Here is an 18,569-nt window from a genome sequence, read left to right on the forward strand (position 1 = left end):
GGAAACCGTAGTCCTCCAGCTGCCGCTGCTGCTCCGTATCGTGCTGCTCCTGTATACGTGAGGCATCTATATTATCCTTGGCAGGTTTGGCACTTTGGCTTCGCCAGGCTAGGCTATCATCATGTTGCCCTGCTTGGAAGCGGAACGGAATTGTCCTCGAACAACGTAGTCGTGCCGCGCTACATCGATCTGGTTGACTGGTTCCACCTATCCCGGTTCAATTCCGTACCAGCTCGGCTTCATCGAGCACAGGGCGCGCTGGCGGTGCGGATCCGTCCGACGCCACAAGACCCACGACCCGGTCCGGCGGGCGGCGGCTGCTAGCTGCACGGCCCGTACGGGACGACAGGGGCGGGGGATCCTCTGCGCTCTGCTGCTCCTGACCTCCGAACCTGATCAGGCCGCCTGGCTGGCACGCCGCGCGGATTCCGTCTGACCTGACCAGATCCCGCACCGCAGCATAGAATCGCACGCAGCGGCATGCACGCCGTTGCGCACCTTGCGCCAAACGCCCAACGGGTTGCTGTGCTGTACTACGTGCCGGCCGCGGCAGCGCGGGTACGGGCGTTCACGTACATGTACAGGCCGCGTACATACGCGGCCACCATAAATCTCGACCGGTCAGTCGCTGTGCGCGATGCACCTGCTGCAGCCGCTACCACGTCGCCGGTCGCCCCACCATCTCCAAATTCTCCACCCGCTGCAGCTACGTGAATACCTAGCGGCCGTCGGTTGTCTTGTTTATTAATATTTAATATAGGAAGTAGTGCAGATCTCGCCTTATACTTGAGCCGCATTAAGGTGATCCCATCGATGGACAACAAGCGAGTAGCTGTAGATGCAGAAGATACAGTAGAGGGACGGGAGGAAGGAAATAAACAACGAGGCCTTGCAACCGCGGCCACGTTGCCCGGCGGGGCTCGCAACGTGAAGGAAGGCCTCCTGCCTGCGCTGCGGCTACTTGGCTTGCCCTGCGTGCCCACCTTTTCCCTTGTCGCTCTCTCTCCCCGCAGCACGCAGCGCAGCGCATTTCCCTTGCTTGCTTGGGTCTCCGCCTCCCCATCCTCCTCCTCGATCTCTCCTCCCCGCCCCCGCCCCGCGCCGACTACCAACCGCATGCGCCATGCAGCCCGGGCCCACCTCGCCGGACAATCCCCCGTCGCCCGCGCCCGCGCCGCCGCCGGACCCCGCGCCCGGCGCTGACGACGCCGCGGTCGAGCCGGACCCCCCCGCGGTGCCGGCGCCGGCGGCGGCACCAGCAGAGGAGGAGGAGGAGGACAAGGGGAGGAGGGGCGCCAGGGGGAGGAAGAGGCGGCGCCGCGGCGGGCCCGCCGCGTTCTCCTCCTCCTCCCCCGCCGCGACGGCGCCCGCGCCCGCGGGGCCGCGGGGCCTCGTCATGGTCAAGCGGGACCTGCTCGCGCGCTGCATGACGTGCCCGCTCTGCCGCCGCCTCCTCCGCGACGCCACCACCATCTCCGAGTGCCTCCACACATGTGAGTCCCTCCCGACCCGACCTATCTGCTCCTCTCCAGTCTCCACGTAACATCGCGAATCCCACGTCCCGGAGCCTTAGGATCCGGCCCGTCCGCGCACGTCGCCCGCACCCCCCCGCCCCCCCCCCCCCCCCCCCGGGGCGCCGCGCCGCTCCCGGACGTGGTGGGGGTTCTGACCCGCCGCCGCCGCCGGGACGTGCGCCGCCCCACGACCGCGCCGGGGAGGAATTGGTGGTGGGCCTGCCTTCACGTCACGTGGGCTCCGCTGGGGAGGACTCTGTTCTTGCGTCCCCTTAAAGTTTCACGTCAGTTATAGCTCTGTTCATCGCAGTAGCTAGCCTCTACGTACACGGGGACGGGGTCGCGAATTTCCGGGTCACGAGAATCGCCGCTTCCTGCGCAGCTCATCGACGTGATTCTGTATGACTTAGTTTCATTCCTTTCGGGTTTGCTTGCCGTGGTTGACTAGCTCCTTCTTCTTCAAGCTTCGTACCACTGACTGTTTGGGTGACATCTTATTTGTTCTCGGGGCACGCAAATGGCAGCAGCTCTCCCTACATTTCTTCCTCATTTCTATTAGCTAAACATTCTATCTGAGATTCTGGAAAGCTGCATATGTTTTCTTTTCCTCGACAGTGTTCTTGCATCGACCTACAATATCCACTACTCAGCTTTGTTACACGTGCGATTCGTGTGAGATGATCGTGTTCCAACTCCCGGCGTGTCCCCTATATGGCTATATCCTCTGCAATGGCAGTGTCATACGTAGTGTCTCTGTAATTTGGTCACTAGGATTTGCCATTGTGCAGTCTGTGGTAGCTAGTGGTAAGACGGTGCTCGTAAAAAGCAGAGGAAGCAGAGCAAGTGTGCAATAGGTACAGGAAGATGGTACCTTATGATTACAAACGTGGATCTTTGCTGGAATGTGCTAGTTTGGTGTCAAACCTGCTTGTTTAATTGGTATTTTCGTTGAAATCATCTGAAGAATTGTGTCTGTTCATCTTACCTAATGCAAGCCGTCTTTAGTTACATACTGGAACACCTTGAGTATGTGCTACGTGGCTGTTCCTACACTGCTGCTGGTTTTGTGATTCCATTTTAATGGAGTTCAACACTGATGACTACCACCATAGATTCTGCCCCCCACCCCACCCAAAAAAAAAAGAAATGTTTATTTAACATGTAGGTTTCTGACCCATCCTATGTACAATACAGCAACAAAAGCAGCTGGAGCTTGTTCCTTTTTGATGAAAACAGGAGGGGCAGGGCCCTACTGATTAATGTAGATTATTTGGAATCAGAATTACAAGAGAGAAAAGTAGAAAAGATTACAAAGCCTCTAGCCAGTCAGTCATCCAGGAAAGTAACTAGCTTTAGCTCTATGGATAACCAAGCCGAATTCATGGATGGTGAACTTATTATCTCTACACGTTTGAACAGTGGGAATTAACATTGTTGAAGATCCAATCACTCACTTCAACAGTTGGAGCGTTAAGTGTCATAATTTCACTTGCTGTGGAAATAGCATAGCTGATTCCTTTTAATCTCAAAGTTGTTTTTTTCTAAACAAAGTAAAGATCTAATCTTTGCATTCGGCTGCAGTTTGCAGAAAGTGCATATACCAGAAGTTCAGTGATGAGGAAGTAGAATGCTGCCCAGTATGTAAAATTGATCTTGGCTGCACTCCTACTGAGAAGCTTAGGTATACATGTACTCATGATTCTGTACATTTTATCCACTTATTCCTGTATGACAGCACTCCAATTTTTTACTGCAATGATTAAGTTTGCAGGAATCCTAATCATAGAGTGACTTGACTATTGTTTCCATGTCATATCCTGTGATTTGACTCTTGTTTCCATGTCATATCCTGAGGGATGCAAAAAAGATGCAAATCGTTAATTTTATTTATTATATGTCTTCCACATTCCATAGGAATATAGGATACCACTGCACTTTATATTTCTCCCATATTTCATTTCATTTTGCGGATGTAGTTTGACATAGACCCCTATTTCGCCTGTATGATTTGAAACAGAAACCCACACTGCACATAATACTCTAATATAAAATAATTCTTTCTTTTCTTTATCTTCTGTAGAGTCTAATCTTCTTTGCTTTTTGGATTTTGTGATTTTCAGAGCTGACCATAGTTTACAAGATGTAAGATCAAAACTTTTTCCATTCAAAAGAAAGAAGATTAAGGCAGAAGAAGTTGCATCTCCTATTTCACTTCCCACTAAAAGGAAAGAGAGGTCTATCTCTTCACTAGTTGTCAATACACCTAAAGTAAAATCAACAGGCTTGACTGGACGGCGAACAAGAGCAGTTGCCAGGAAAGCTTCTGCAGCTGCTGCTTCTGCCTTGCATGGCCTTGGTCCAATTACTGAAGATCCTGTGAAAAAGGAATTTGACAGTTGTGACAGTCATTCTCACAGTTCAAGTTTGCCCGCTAATTCAAACAAAGCACTGCAAACAAGAAGACAGGTAAACAACACACTCCTTATGATCCGTATCAGCTGCATCTCATGCTAGTAGCTAGTTACAACAGACCTAGCTGTGAAGTCATGATTTTGCATCTTAAACTTCCGAAAGGTGCAATAGCTAGAGGAATATGCATCTAGATGTAACTTGATCCTTGTGGCTGCAGATACCATCAAATGCGGAGGCATCTAACCAATCCTCCAATAAAGATACCGAGAGTGATAGTAAGGAGTTGGCAGACAAGGCTGAGCTTTGGCAGCCTTTAAATTGTTTAGTTGAAGCTGCGAACAGGACAAAGTCCTTTAGGTCAAGTTCACAGAATCCAGTTGTTAAGGGAGATCAACTCAATGGCTCTCCCAGTAGCACATATGCTAGCAAAACAAAAGCAAGGGAGAATCTGCAGAAGTCCAAAATTGAGGATGACAAGAAAGATGTTCCCGTGACACCTGTGCTGCCAAAAAGGAGAGGTCAGGGTCCTACTCGGAGGAGGAGGAGGAGAGAGGTTCAAGCTCCAGCGGATGCAAAGCCTGACGCTGCAGCTGCACAGAATGAGAAGAAGTTCAGTTCCATATGGTTTTCATTGATTGCCTCGTTCGACCAGTAAGCATTACCAATCCGTCATGGAATCCTTTTGTCTTAACATCCAGCAAGTAAATAGTAAATAGCAACACAGTTCTTTCTTATCTTCTTGTGCTCTAATTACTTTCAGGCAAGGAGATCCACCTTTACCACAGATACCTTCCCACTACTTGCGAATAAAGTGAGCTCAACTGTACTCAGCTTTTTCTTAAGATGCATAAACAACTTAATGCCCTTGATCTTTCCATACTCATGAGTCAAGTTCTTGTTTATTTATTACAGCTGACTGTTAGTGGATACATTAACGAGAATCAATAACAAAACTCTAGAGAGAAAATTTAGGAACTTTTGTTAGAAGGAAAAATAAGCACATGGATACTTCATAGGTTATATGACAAATACATTTGCATTGATACCTTTACAGGGACCCTATAGGGAAATTGGGTTACAAAAAAAAGAAAGAAAAGAATTTTTACACATTGCAGTAAGATGTGCTATAAGCAGCACAATCAACAGAAAATGAAGAACATTTTGTTCATAAACTTTTATCTATAAGCCTATGGGGGCATATGTAAATGCTGGTCCTAAGGTGGACTTGAATATTCAGACTATTCTTGTTTCCACCATTTCTTGATACCTGATGTTCATTTATAGATGCAGCATATGCTGATAGTGAAATTAAATTACTTGCATTGTTTTTACCTATTTGTAAATGTGAATGGTATGCCTTCAGCAGTACAATTACATGATCATATTCAGTTCTGTAGCATCATGTGTTTATGATATTGATAACTGGGTTTTGTGTTATTTTGTGAATTGATATACTATTATTTCTCATTAAGTCTGATATGCTAATTGTATTACCACAGAGATGGAAATGTACCCACTTCATCTATCCAAAAGTACCTTGTGCAGAAGCTCAGCCTTCCAAGTGAGTCTGAGGTGAGATATGAGTCCCAAGTGTCTCGTGCATTGCTGGCCAACTGCTTGTGTATACTTAATTCTTCTCCTATTAAGATTCAAGAAATACCAATGCTTGACTGGGATTTGAGTTATCAGTATATTTTGACAACATGGTTGTCATATTGAGGCGAAACAATTGCTTCATACTTTATATGGGATACTTTTTTTTCAATTTGAACAGTCAATTGAACTAGTCAAAATGGCATCCTCTATTAAGGGGCATCATATGGATAAGTTCTAAGTTTGGGGTCTAGATGCTTTAAGGGCTATCTGGAATGATAAGCGAAACTTGAAAAATATTAGCTTCCCTCATGTTTTTCCCCCAGGTGCAAATCATACATGGCACTGCATATCTTAAGCTGTTCTTTGTAGCTTACCGATGTACTTTAGCACGATAATTTTCACCTTGTAGACATATCCTTCAATTCTTTTTAATATACCTGCAATGTTACTCTTCTATTCAGTTGGGCTTTGTGGAGGACTGCTGTAGGATCTACCAGTCATTAGTAATAGTCTGAATAGTTCTTAATATATTTCTTACAGGTGGAAATAAAGTGTTGCGAGCAGATAGTGAACCCTGCGCAACCTCTTCGGAATTTAGTTGAGCTGTGGCTGAAGGGAAGAGCAACACAGACAACTCAGACCATGACCAGCTCCTCCGCAAAAGAGTTTGTAATGGTGCTGACATATGGGCGGCCAATGGCTCCTGCATTGTGAAGGCACCGTGCAAAAATTCAACCGCCACCCCCCCCCCCCCCCAATATGAAGCCATTTGTTGGCCCCTTCCAATAGGTCATTAAAGATAAGTCTCCCTGACAGCCTTACAATATGCAGTGGCTGGCTGGCTCAGAGAGCCAGCCCTTGGTGTCACATTCATGTATTCTTTGATGTTATAGTATATGTTGTTCGATTCCTTTAGGATGTCTTTTTCTTATTTATTATACATCGATAGTGGTATAGATAGAAAGTTGTGATTGATACTTGTAGGTATCATTGATGTTTTGGTTGGACATAAATTATATAGAGAGAGAAACTTGTAGCCTTTGCTTGTAAGAGATGACTAGAGTTGATTGCAAAGTTCCTTTCAGCTGTACCGTGAATTATTGTAACACAAAATTGTAACCCCCTAGATTCATTTTAAAACTTGTCGATGGTCTATTGTTCGGATCAATGCATACATCATTTTCTTTGTTTCTGGAGCTGTCACTGGCCTTGGTTTCACAGCCAGTTTGCTAGGTACTGTCAAAAGTAAAGAATTGACCAGATACGATTTGGTTTGTTTTCGTGTACTAGATGTGTCTTCAAACTCTTTTTCAGACAATAATTGTGCCCAATATGCCAAACTCTTTTTCAGACAATAATTGTGCCCAATATGCCCGGCTTATGGTGGTACTGAACGAGGCTGCCTAGAAGTTTACCGTGCGCATTCGTAGAAGTTTGTCATATGCATTCGAAAAAGGCGTAGTAGAAGACATGGTGCGGAATTAGAGTATCTCCAGCAGCTCACTAATAAACACTTCCCAAAAAGATATTATTAAATGTCCCAATACTGTTTTCATGGATTATTAGGAGAGATATTTTTACAGTCTCTCAATAATCTTATCCCAATGCAATAACATATTAGGAGAGCATGATTTTTTCATTTATTGAAAGAAGTTGGGGTAAAATATTAGGACAAACCGATAGTTACTGGCGGAAAGGAAGATGTATCAGGAAACTGCTGGAGCACAACTTTTTCCTAACAATAGTAGTTTATCGGGGAAAGAGGACTATTGAGATACTCTTAGAAAGAGAGAGAGAAAAAAAACCGATCAGTCTAGATATAATCCACATCCAACATCTTAAGGATTCTTATAAAAAAACATCTTAAATAGTTAAGAGTTGCATAAGTTCGATCTTTAGTTTTTTTTAAAAAAAAAGCTCGATTCAACATCTTAAATAGTTAAGAGTTGTATAAGAGCAACTCCAGCAGGGTGACTAAATATGTTTCTATCTCCATATTTGATCGGTGGGTACAAAAATTTGATCTCCAGCAGGGAGAACAAATGGGCTGCCATTTTGGTAGATCTTTCAAATTTCTCCTCCCACTCCCCTAATTTAATGGCCCTCTATTTGTGCTGCCTAAGTGTGAGCCCACAGATTTTTTTTCCTCCGTCCCCGACCTGTGCGACTAGGCCTGGGCATTCGGGTAACCCGAAAATTTCGGGTCGGGTAATTCGGGTTTTAGAAATTTCGGGTTTTAGAAATTGCTACCCGAAATTTGTTTGAAAAAAGAAGAACCCGACAATTCGGGTATCCGAAAATTCGGGTTCGGGTTCGGGTATACCCGAAATACCCGAAAAAGAAGAAGCCGCTGCTGCCTGCTGGCCTGTAGATCGACAAGGAGGCGGGGGTAAGGTCGGCGCCGCCGTCGGCCGTCGCACACTCGCTTTTGCGGTAGCCGGTGGGTGCTGGCTTTGGTGTACCGTCGTGATGCGCCGCCAGGGACTGCAGGAGGTGCGGCAGGAACATGGGCGGAGGGCGCCGTGGCGGCGGCCGGGGAGCGCCTGGACGGAGGGCGCCGCGGCAGCGGCCGGCGCCACGGTGGCAGTTGGCGGGCCCCTGGGCGGTGGCGCGGTCGGCACCTCGGCCACCTCCTCCTCGAGACGAGGATGAGATGCGCGGCGGGGCGTTGGCGTCGAGCTCCACGGACCACGCGAGGGGAGGACTGGAGCCTGGAGGCTGCAGGTGTGGAGCGCGTGGCGGAGGAGACGCGCCCGGACTCGACTGCCGCCGCCGCCGCCGAAGGCCCGAGGCCCCACCCTCCGCCGCCCATGGACTGCGGGAGCCTGAAGCGGGAGCCGGGGGCGTGAGAGGAGGCAGATCCGGCGCCGGCGGCCGCGGACTCGAGCTCCTGGCCACCTGCCGCCGCCGCCGACGGGACTGCAAGAGCCGGGGGCGTGGAGGAGGCGGATCCGGTGGGCGCGGACTCGCTCCTGGAGACGGGGAGACGGGGGCTGGCGGCGACGGGGAGAAGGGGCTTCGCCGGTCGCCGCCTAGGGTTAGGGGCCTGCACTACTGGGGCTGGCGTAGGGGTCTGGTCTGGGGGCTGGGGCGGCGCCGGCGCGGGGTCTGGTATGGGGGGGTGCAGTGCGTGGCATGGGGTGTGCTGGGCTGGGCGGCTGATGGGCTGCCTAGGGTTAGGGTGGAGCTTGATGGGCTGGGCTGAAACTGCAATGAAATAAACTTGGGCTGGGATGTTTTTCGGGTTTTTCGGGTACCGTGGCCCAATACCCGAATTACCCGTAATAATTTCGGGTACCGTGGGTTGGAACCCGAATTAGGTTTCGGGTTTTTCGGGTTCGGGTATTTCGGGTTCGGGCTCGGGTTTTTCGGGTTCGGACTTCGGGTTTGGGGTTTTATGCCCACCCATATGTGCGACAGCTCCGTCCCTGACCTTGCAGCGCCCGATCTCGCCGCCGTCGCCCGGTGCGGCGCCCGCTCCCGCCGCCGCCGAGGCCGTCGCCATCGCGATCCGCCTCGCCGCACCAGCAGCGGGCATCCGCCGGCCCACCCCCACCCCGCACCGCCCCGTCCCTATCGCTCTTCATCGTCGCCCTCCTCCACCTCCCTCCACCTCCGCCTCTAGCTCTCTCCTCCAGTTCTCCCCCACAGCTTGGCGTAGACAGGCAGACAGATACTACAGAGGCCGAGGCGCTGCCGGCCGGCCGAGGCGCTGCCGGCCGGCCGAGGCGCCGCCGCCACCGGCCGTCCGAGCAGCTGCGCCGGCCGATACTACGCCGCCGTCAGGGAGATTCTTGGACATCCTCTGAGCAGGATACGCAGCGAAGGAACGGGAGATTCTTGAACATCCTCTGAGCAGGATACTACGCTGCCCTTGACTTGCAGATCAATGGCTCCCTGGCACGGAGGGCCATCAAGGACCTAATGGCTCGTGGCCTCATCCGAATGGAGCTATGAAGTAGGAGGAGCTCCTCTACCTTAGAATTAGTTCAGTACTATTGTTTGTAAGCTGAATGTTTAGAGATTTTATGGATTTTGTTCAGATTCTGAATGTCCTTGGCTGTCTGTTCAGATGTTCCAAATACTGAATGTTCAGATTTTGTTCAGTACTATTGTTTGAAATTCTTATCAGCATGTGACTGGCGGCATATGGCCCTTGGAATAATTATTCCCTGAGCTTCCAGAATCCCATGTGTTGTTCTTATAATATGTGTTACTTGTCGGATCAATGTAAGACCCTGAATTTTGAAATGAAGTAAAAGGCTGATAAGCTGCACCTGGATGTTGGTGTGCTCCTTGGTGGACAGAAGAATCATTTGCAGCTTGTGGATAGCTATAATAATAGTTGGCATATTCTACAGGATTGTAGCTATGTTGAACTGAACTGGAGTGAGACACATGAGAGTGAGATGCATCTGTCATCCCCATACTCGACTGAGCAGCATGAGGCGCACCAGCAGAACAATGAGGTGACACAACATGATTTTCACAGTATGGACACAAATACAGTAACAGTTTTTCCAGTTTTTTCAAGCCTGCAACACAGTATCTCAGAATTTTCAGATCAACAACAGTTCAACTGCCGGGTTGTTTGATACTCTGATCAGCTGAGAGTTGTGTAACCCCACACTTTTATTCCTGTAACATTTACTTGATACATATATTGTGAGTACATGACAAGTAGAGTGCATGATGTTCAGCCCAATTCAGGAGATGCACGCCATCATTATTCAGAAGTGAAAACTGTTTTCTCTGAAATCTCTGAATTCTGCTAGCTGAAGTGAGTTCAGAATACGCAGAAACGAGATCTATACCAAAACCTACTGAAAACTGAGTTCCTGGACCAACCAGGAGAACATCTGTGCGCAGTCTACCATTGGGAAGGCTGCAGTGATTAAATCTGTATAAAATCTGAACAAAATCTGTTCAGAACTTGCAGGTAACATAACATTAGCATAATTGCATTCAGAACTTGCAGGCATCAGAAAGGCTATAGTGCATGTTCAGAATTGCATAATCTGTAGTGTGAGTGTTTGACAAATTATTTCATTGCAAGTGGCCACTCTGCTAGTATACTTCACAGAACACATTGTTTTGGGTGCTACATCTAATATTTACATGCAACAGCTGGATCAGCCCGCACACTAAGTCTTATTTCCTTCTGCAGCTCTCCCTTTCTTGGTAGTTGTTGATGGTACTTGAGGTCTTTCAGCAGGAAGGACATGGCAAGAATAGCTTCATGAGAAAACACAGTTGCTGTTGCAATGAACAAAAAAGAAATATTTGTCAGAATATACACATAATATATACATGGCAAGGGAAATTTTATTCTTATAACAGAATGAACACAAATGTTAGACATGAACAAAACATGGCAGCTCAAAGGGTACGTGTTATTCTTTTTTTTTTTCTTGAGCAACCAAGTCTTCTCAAAGATTGTGCATAAAGGTATAAGGTATTCATGTTTATATCAGGTTCGGATTATAGGGGGTGCCATGCATTTGCCTAAAGATGAACAACCAGGTAGTGATTCTCCTAGAACATCTATTGTAAGCAGCCCTCAAATGATGTTTCAGCTACCAGCAAATCAAACGCCAACTTAAATTCATCCTGTGTATAAGAATAAAATTCCAGGCAAGTAAATAAGAAATTTTTACAGCAGATATTGGCATATTAAGCACCTAGAAGAAATTCTAGTGAGATTAAGTGAGATTAAGTGAAGCAATTCTACAACTGGAACTAAGTTTTGCCGGCAAAGATGGAGAAGCATGCGGCTGGAGAGGAGCCGGTGCGTGAACCGCAGCGCGCCGCCCGCGCCGGCCCTGGCGACCTCCCTGGGGAGCGGCCCAAACGATCACACGTGCGCAACAGTTCTTGCAGATCAGTTGACGGCGGGGCAGTTCTTGCGGATCTGGCGGCGGAGCCGCTGAGCGGGCGGATGTTGCCCATCTTGACCATGGAGCGGCCGAAGTCGCAGAGGAAGCGCTGGGGGTTGGCGTTGTAGGCCTGCACGAGCGCCTTGGTGGCGCCGGCGTCGGCGCCGAAGAAGAGGCCCTGGTCGGAGGAGAGCAGGCCCTTCTGCTTCAGCAGGTTCTGGAAGTAGTGGTTGTCGAAGGCGTCCGCGGAGCCGGCGTCCGCAAGAACTGCTGCGCATCGTCGCCGGCGGCGGCCCGGATGGAGATCTCGGTCTCCACCTGCAGGGAGCCCAGGTGGCGCCGGGCAGGAGAGGTGGCGCCGGCAGGAGAGGCGGGCCGTGCGGGGTCGAGCGGGCGGCGGCGCGCGCGTCGGCGGCGCGGGGGGAAGGCACGCGGCTGGGCTCGGACGGGCAGGGGAGGGGAAAAGAATGACAGGTGGGGGCCAATTGTCAGGTTAAAAAATTGGAAGCCTGATTACTCAGCCCAGCTGGAGTGGAGGGCCATATATGAGTCAGCAAAATTTAAAAATAGACTTTTAAATAGAAGTTTGTTCACCCAAATTTAATAGCTCTACTGAAATTGCTCTAAAGAGTCTAGATATTGCATTATGCCCCCCATCTGGGCTGCACCAGCATCTGTCCGCCCCTCCCGGGGCATGATTCCAGCACATTCGTTTCTTTCGTTTCCCCTTTTTCCCCCTTCATGTTTGTTGCTTGCAACTATGTGTTCCCACCTTGCTTGTCGTCAACTCTCTAATGCAATACCACGGCAAAGCCATCACCTCTCTTCTTGGTTCTTGTCTTACAAATTTAGGCCTTGTTTAGATGTAGTAAAGTAAAATGTCAAATCGGATATTTCGACACATTTAAAGTATTAAACATGGACTAATTACAAAATAAATTACATAATCCGTCTGTAAACTACGAGATAAATTTATTAAGTCTAATTAATTCATCATTAGAGTATGTGTTATTGTAGCAGTTTAGTGTCTAATTACGGCCTAATTAGGCTCATTACAATCATCTCCAAATTTACAAGCAAACTGTGCAATTAGTTTTTTTATTTTGTCTGTATTTAGTTCTCCATGCAAAAACCATAATATTCGATTTGACACTTTTGGAAGTTTTAATTTTGAATCTAAACAAGGCCTCATTTGGACAACGCCTTCATCGTACCCTCACAGCAATTCTTATTAAATTCTTGTTTAAAAGAATAAAAGAAGATGAATTGAACTAAGAACACCAAAAAAGAGCATAGAGGACCAAGACTATTACCAAACATTCCTCCTAAAATCATATTGGGTATCTGTTTTCTTCCTTTTCATCCTAGGACCAGAAACCCAAAATCCTCCTTTTTCTCCTAGTGTTCAGAAACAGAAAATCTTGAATCAGAAGGAGTTACATATGTAGGCAGATGGTAGTATAATTTTTCTACTCTCCCGTAGAAATTCGGCTACCAACTTTTTAGAATAAAATTAACACCAACATTGTTTCTTCCAAATCCACTAGAATCCTTGTATTATAGTTAAATATCCTATTTCCTAGGGATACTTGAAAATAGTTTCAAAAAATCCATCCAAAGTATTTTAATTATTCTTAAAATGTTTGAAACTCGAAAGTTTTCCAAAAGATTTAATCCGCCATATGAGATGAATAGGAAAGAAAATGTTGGATGTAATCCGCCACTTGCAAGATTTAATTTTTGTTTCAATAGACTAGAAAATGCTAGTCTTAGGAGATTAAATTCGTCAAATGGTTTGACATTTGTAAGAACATGGATCACGGTGAATCTACTATTGTTGCAAAAAATCTAGCCCATTTTGTCCAAAGCTTTCAACAATCGGTGTATCTCCGTTCCAAACACGCCTTTTTAATTGTTTAACATACATGTAATTTAATTTTGTATTGGTTAATTAGCTTTTTGCTAACGGCAAGTTAGCCAAAGTGTTTTATGATATCTTTTATTATGATCGCGTGCTATTTCTTTTTCAATCAATTTATATATATCTAGTATGGAATATTTTGCAAGCATCGATAATTTTTAACTCACTAATCTAAAATTAAATTTTGAGTTGAACCGAAAAATACTTATAAGTGGAATCTAAAGGTAAATTTAAATTTCTTGTCCTATTAATTTATCTTTCTTTGTCATTTTCGCCCCCCTCAAAACTATGGTTTTAAATAGCGGGCTATAGCCTCGCTATTGCCCCGCTATAGCTTTTTAGAGAGTTCCCACTACACTATTTTGCACTAGTGCCGCTATGGCGGCTATAAGCGATAAATTGGACTATAGCTGCGCTAAATAGCATAACTTTAGCTCCGTTATAGTCTTTATTCTTAGCTTAGTGCTATTGTTTTGGTCTTTTCAACAAATAAATATTTGATTGTATGATTTTTATTGCATTATCAACTTAAATAATGTTGCCATAGCTCTAGAAACATATTTATGTTTATGAAATTCGCTAATTACTGTATTTTTGTGCATCTATTATTTGTATTTTTCATGATTTAATAATAAACCGTTATTTGTCATAGCTCGCTGAACGACTTAAAAAGTTTAGGGACCCAGAAATGCACTTTCGGAGTTGATGGACGTATATGACACACCCTTCTAAGTTTGATGACCGCTGATGTACTTTACTCTAGTTTGTTATAGCCTCCGCTATATCCTCTTAGCCTAAAAAAAATATATACCGCTATTTATCATAAACCGCTATTTAAAACCATGCTCAAAACCCTTCTCCCCCATTCGGCTAAGTGCTGGAGGCCTGGAGCCCCGACCAAATCTCGCGGCGACTGCCGACTGCTACTCCGAACCCCGGCGGAAGACCACGACCTCGCTTCTGAAGGTCTGATCTCCGGCCGGTGCGACCCCAGGCGACTCGAAGATGCAGCAGGTAGAGTGACGGGGGGCCAAACCCTAGGCCCCCAACCCTGCATCCCCTCCCTAGGCCTAATCCTGCCTGCAATTTGCTCTGTTCTCCTTCGTATCCACGCCCGCCTGATTCGTCGTTGCGCTGGGGGATTGGTTCCGCAGGGGGACGGCACGGAGGCGCAGGTGACGTGGGAGGACCAACAGAACATCAACCGCTTCGGCCGCCTCAACAACCGCCTCCACGAGCTCCAGGACGAGATCAAGCTCGCCAAGGTAGATCTCGTGCCATTTTTCTTCTTCTTCATGCATCATCTCTTGCTATTTGCATTAACTGGCCTGTCTAAAGTGAGGCTGAAATGGGAGGGCCAACTGTAGCCTCTGAGCAGATTTACTCTTTTAACAAGTAGTGAGGTACCAATGCAATGGGTTTCTAGGTTCTTGGGTTTATGTTGGTCTGTTTGTGATGTACAATTCACTTTTCTTGAAAAGAAAATGTCGGAGGAGTCTCATTCGCATTGGACAGTCATTTTCTGAGAATTGAACTTGTTTTGTGATTCACTCATCTATGCATCTGAATTCCATGAATATTTATGTCATTACCAAATAGCAATGTCATTATGTTATCTATGGTTGTTTGATGGGCGTACTTGGCTATAATTTTACTTGCGTGATGGATTTTGTTACAGAAAGAGTTTAGCTTTTCCATGGCACTCTTCTCAGTCACATAAATAGAAAAACCTTGGGTAGTTTTGAGGTATTGCCCAGGAAGTTAGGGGAAAATGCTGAATTTAAATTCTAGGTAATTTTTTGGGTGATCCTGATTCTGGAGGGACTGCTTATATCTTTTCTTTTGACATTTCAATCACCTTTGCCAACCCCACTGTGGCTTTAGATTCTAATTGGTGTGCTTTAGCGCTTCCACCTCATAGAAACAGTTGTTGCTAATTGTAGTTACTACATAGTACATAATGATGAATACTACTTTCTTCAACTCATGCTCTTGCACATATCTTGCCTATTCAGCAACAGAAGTTCCTTTGCAAAGTTCCTTTGCAAATACATTCTGCCTAGTGCCAGAGAACTTTCAAATGAGATTTTTTTTTGGGGTGGGTATAGATCTTTATTTTGCACATTCTTGACAATTGCAATAAAGATTCCATGTTGACTTGCGGATGGCTGAAGAATTTCTATAGTTGATGACTGCATATCAAGTTTCTTAAAATCAGTTGATTTGATTTTGGTTGCTGAAGAATTTCTATAGTTGATGACTGCATATCAAGTTTCTTAAAATCAGTTGATTTGATTTTGGTTGCTCCATGTCGTAATGGTTGCATTAAAGGTTGGTGATTTAGTATCCCAAGCAGAGGAGAGTTTTCAGCAATTGAGGTAGCATGTGTAACCATGCCTGTTGTCTTCTGAACTGGTTATCGCGAGAGATATTATGCTAAGAAATTGCTGTGAATGGGCTGTCATGGTGATTAGTTTGCGTCGTCCTGTGGATAGGTCATTGTTACATGTTGGTAAATGTATACAGATTAGGTGTTTGGCTATATTCTCCAGTTTACTTGAAGTATTTCCTTTCTATAGATTTCACAGATGAGATCTAAATCCATGATAAGTAGAATGTTTTTGTTTTTTGGTAGTAAAAGTCGGTACTGGTCACAAATATCACAATGTTTCATATTTTCTTTTTACTTCGTTTCACAAGAAGTAACTATCGGTAAGTGGTAGCAGAGAAATTAGAACCTTATTTCACATCACTTCAGAACATGGTGGACTAGTGCTTCTATTTTTATCTGTACAGCTAATTTGTTATGTCAGCTCCTGCCGAAAGTTTTATAATGCAAAAACTTCCAAGATTTTCGCGGTATTTCCTATGAGAATTCCTTTGTTTGAAGCAAGTCCCAAAACAGTCCTAGAACACCTGAACCATAAATGCCATTTTCTTGTTTACCCTGCGTTGCAGGAAGCAAATGAAAACCTTGATGATGCTGGGAACGAGCTCATCTTGTCAGATGAAGATGTGGTACGCTTCCAGATTGGGGAAGTGTTTGCCCACATGCCAAGGGACGATGTTGAGACTAGGCTGGAGCAGATGAAAGAGGACGCGGCGAAGAAGCTGGAGAGGCTGGAGGAGGAGAAGGAATCCATCCTCGCCCAGATGGCCGAGCTGAAGAAGATACTGTATGGCAAGTTCAAGGATGCCATCAACCTGGAGGAGGATTAGCAGCGAGTACTTGAGCTGTTGGCCCGTAGCTTGTGTAACAGAAGACAGTTTAGCTTCGGAAGCTTTTTTTACCCATGATGCATGAACTTTGGTGAAGTGAATGATTTGATTCGGAGCGTGTGTATGAATTGAAGCCAAGTGGCCGTGAGCCTGGGACATACGCGGAAGCAATGATCTTTCTGTCAGTTTTATTTCACTCGTGAAGATCACCAACCTTTTTTCCGAGCAGAAATGTTGATCAGAATGAGTGGTACCTGTGATCCGTGACCGAGTGCGAGAAAACACTGAAGCATGACAAGTAAGCAAGGTAACACACGCGTACATTGTATTTACAAGCATTTTTCACGAGTATCCTAAAAGCGATTTGAACGGGAGAAGGTCGCGTCGGCGCACGCCGGCGTCGCTACAATGAATGAAAACAGAAACAAAGGAAAAAGAAAACCTTCCGGTGAAATTTCACCGGTTGCCAAGGCCGGAGGGAAAATGCGTGTGAGATTCCAGCCCAGGTGCAGGTCCCTGTCCTTTTCCTTTGACCTTTCAGCAGCTCCCGTACGTGGTGGATGCTTCACGCCTGCAAGTTGCAAGCTACAGGATCCACGGGGCCTACGGACACGTACTCGTTTACATGCAGGCTGGAGCTGGAATGGTGTGAGAGAAAAATACTGTTGGGCTGGCTGGAGCTGGTGACTGGAGTGGTATGAGAGGAAATCACTGTAGCGCTGGAAGCCTCTATACCAGCCGAACGCAGCGAATAACGCATCTTTACCAATCATATGGATATAGATATATGTATATATAGAGTCGTATTATTGCCGCGGCCATGCTTTACAGCGTATCAGCGGAGCCCCGCACGCCACAGGCTGTTTGGGGATTTCCTCCCGACAAGCATTCCAGTCTTAATTGTCATACTAAGGATTTTATATCCCAATCATAATAGAGCATCCATCAAGTAGTACTCTGTTTGTTTTGTCCTAGAAATAATTTTTAGATCCAACTTAGAATGTCGAACATTCTTGGGAAGAAAAATCAAAGAATGCGAAACCACCACAAGCAAAATGTAGTAGTTATCAATAAACAAAATGGCGTCTGGGCATTACTATAAAGTTTGAGACTTCTGTATTTTACACAAGTTCACATAAAAGGCATTTCATTTGCAAAAAAAATGGAGATAAATGCAGTACTCTGTTTGTTTTGTCCTAGAAATAATTTTTTAGATCAAAACTTAGAATCTCGAACATTCTTGGAACAAAAAACTTAGAATGTCGAACCACCATGAACAAATGTAGTATATTATCAAGAAAAAATTTCGTATTTGAGACTTCTGACTTTTACGCAAGTTCACTAAAAAGCATTTCATTTGCATAGAAAAAAATGTGGAACAAATCTTATACTCATCTCGTTCCAAATTATAGATCATTTTATTTTTTTCTAGATACATAGTTTCTCCTATCTATATTTAAATGCATAATACATACTATAAATCTAAAAAAGCCAAAATAACTGAGAGAGCATGTTATAGTATAACCATTGACACATATAATTCTATTATCACGATAATTCTATACAATGGAGCCCCACACCCCACATGATTAGAATTTCCTTTTGACAAGCATTTCCATCCTAATTATTATATTAAGGGTTTATATATTGAAAAAAATAAGTTTTTTTTTGAATTTATATCAAACTTATAATGTAGAAGCATCGCAAACAAAAAAAAAACTAGACACATCATCATAAAACAAAAAATCCAGATAAATACCAAAGTTTTTGTACAAAACATTTAATTCCCACAAAAAGCCATGGAGAATTCTATATTGTAAGTCTATAATAACCATATGTACATAGGTTCAAACTTCTCTCTTTTAGGCCCGAGAAAATGATGTGATCCTGATCCATCTAGATAAACGGACGTGCTTGCGCAGTTGCATTAGGTTTGAAGTCAGCCAAGTGGACGAGAAATGCCCTTTTCCGAAGACAAAATGCATTTGAGTTAGGTAATGTTTACTCTTGCACTAGTATCAAAACAGAAAG

General features: G+C 45.4%; 2 protein-coding genes across 2 annotated transcripts; both read left to right on the forward strand.

The window, feature by feature from the left end:
• The first annotated feature begins 1,019 nt into the window (after window positions 1-1,019).
• Window positions 1,020-6,714, forward strand: LOC120691927 (E3 ubiquitin protein ligase DRIP2-like). The gene is made up of 7 exons (XM_039975132.1): window positions 1,020-1,493; window positions 3,096-3,195; window positions 3,635-3,980; window positions 4,144-4,577; window positions 4,687-4,737; window positions 5,426-5,498; window positions 6,063-6,714. Exons 1-7 carry the CDS (start codon window positions 1,124-1,126, stop codon window positions 6,234-6,236), a joined length of 1,548 nt encoding a protein of 515 aa, XP_039831066.1. The 5' UTR covers window positions 1,020-1,123; the 3' UTR covers window positions 6,237-6,714.
• A 7,452-nt stretch (window positions 6,715-14,166) lies between these two features.
• Window positions 14,167-16,734, forward strand: LOC120692093 (probable prefoldin subunit 4). Its single transcript, XM_039975307.1, has 3 exons — window positions 14,167-14,333; window positions 14,474-14,584; window positions 16,278-16,734. The coding sequence occupies exons 1-3, from the start codon at window positions 14,325-14,327 to the stop codon at window positions 16,536-16,538; spliced, it is 381 nt and encodes a 126-aa protein (XP_039831241.1). The 5' UTR covers window positions 14,167-14,324; the 3' UTR covers window positions 16,539-16,734.
• The last annotated feature ends 1,835 nt before the right edge of the window (window positions 16,735-18,569 follow it).

This window comes from Panicum virgatum, chromosome 9N (assembly GCF_016808335.1).
Source record: "Panicum virgatum strain AP13 chromosome 9N, P.virgatum_v5, whole genome shotgun sequence".
Taxonomy (NCBI): Eukaryota; Viridiplantae; Streptophyta; class Magnoliopsida; order Poales; family Poaceae; genus Panicum; species Panicum virgatum.

Bases quoted from the DNA above. Each gene is read 5' to 3' on its own strand.
- LOC120691927 (XM_039975132.1), top strand. From the start codon at position 1,124: ATGCAGCCCGGGCCCACCTCGCCGGACAATCCCCCGTCGCCCGCGCCC. The intron at 3,981-4,143 runs GTAAACAACACA...TTGTGGCTGCAG, and splicing joins CACTGCAAACAAGAAGACAG to ATACCATCAAATGCGGAGGC. The intron at 5,499-6,062 runs GTGAGATATGAG...TATTTCTTACAG, and splicing joins GCCTTCCAAGTGAGTCTGAG to GTGGAAATAAAGTGTTGCGA.
- LOC120692093 (XM_039975307.1), top strand. The intron at 14,585-16,277 runs GTAGATCTCGTG...CCTGCGTTGCAG, and splicing joins ACGAGATCAAGCTCGCCAAG to GAAGCAAATGAAAACCTTGA.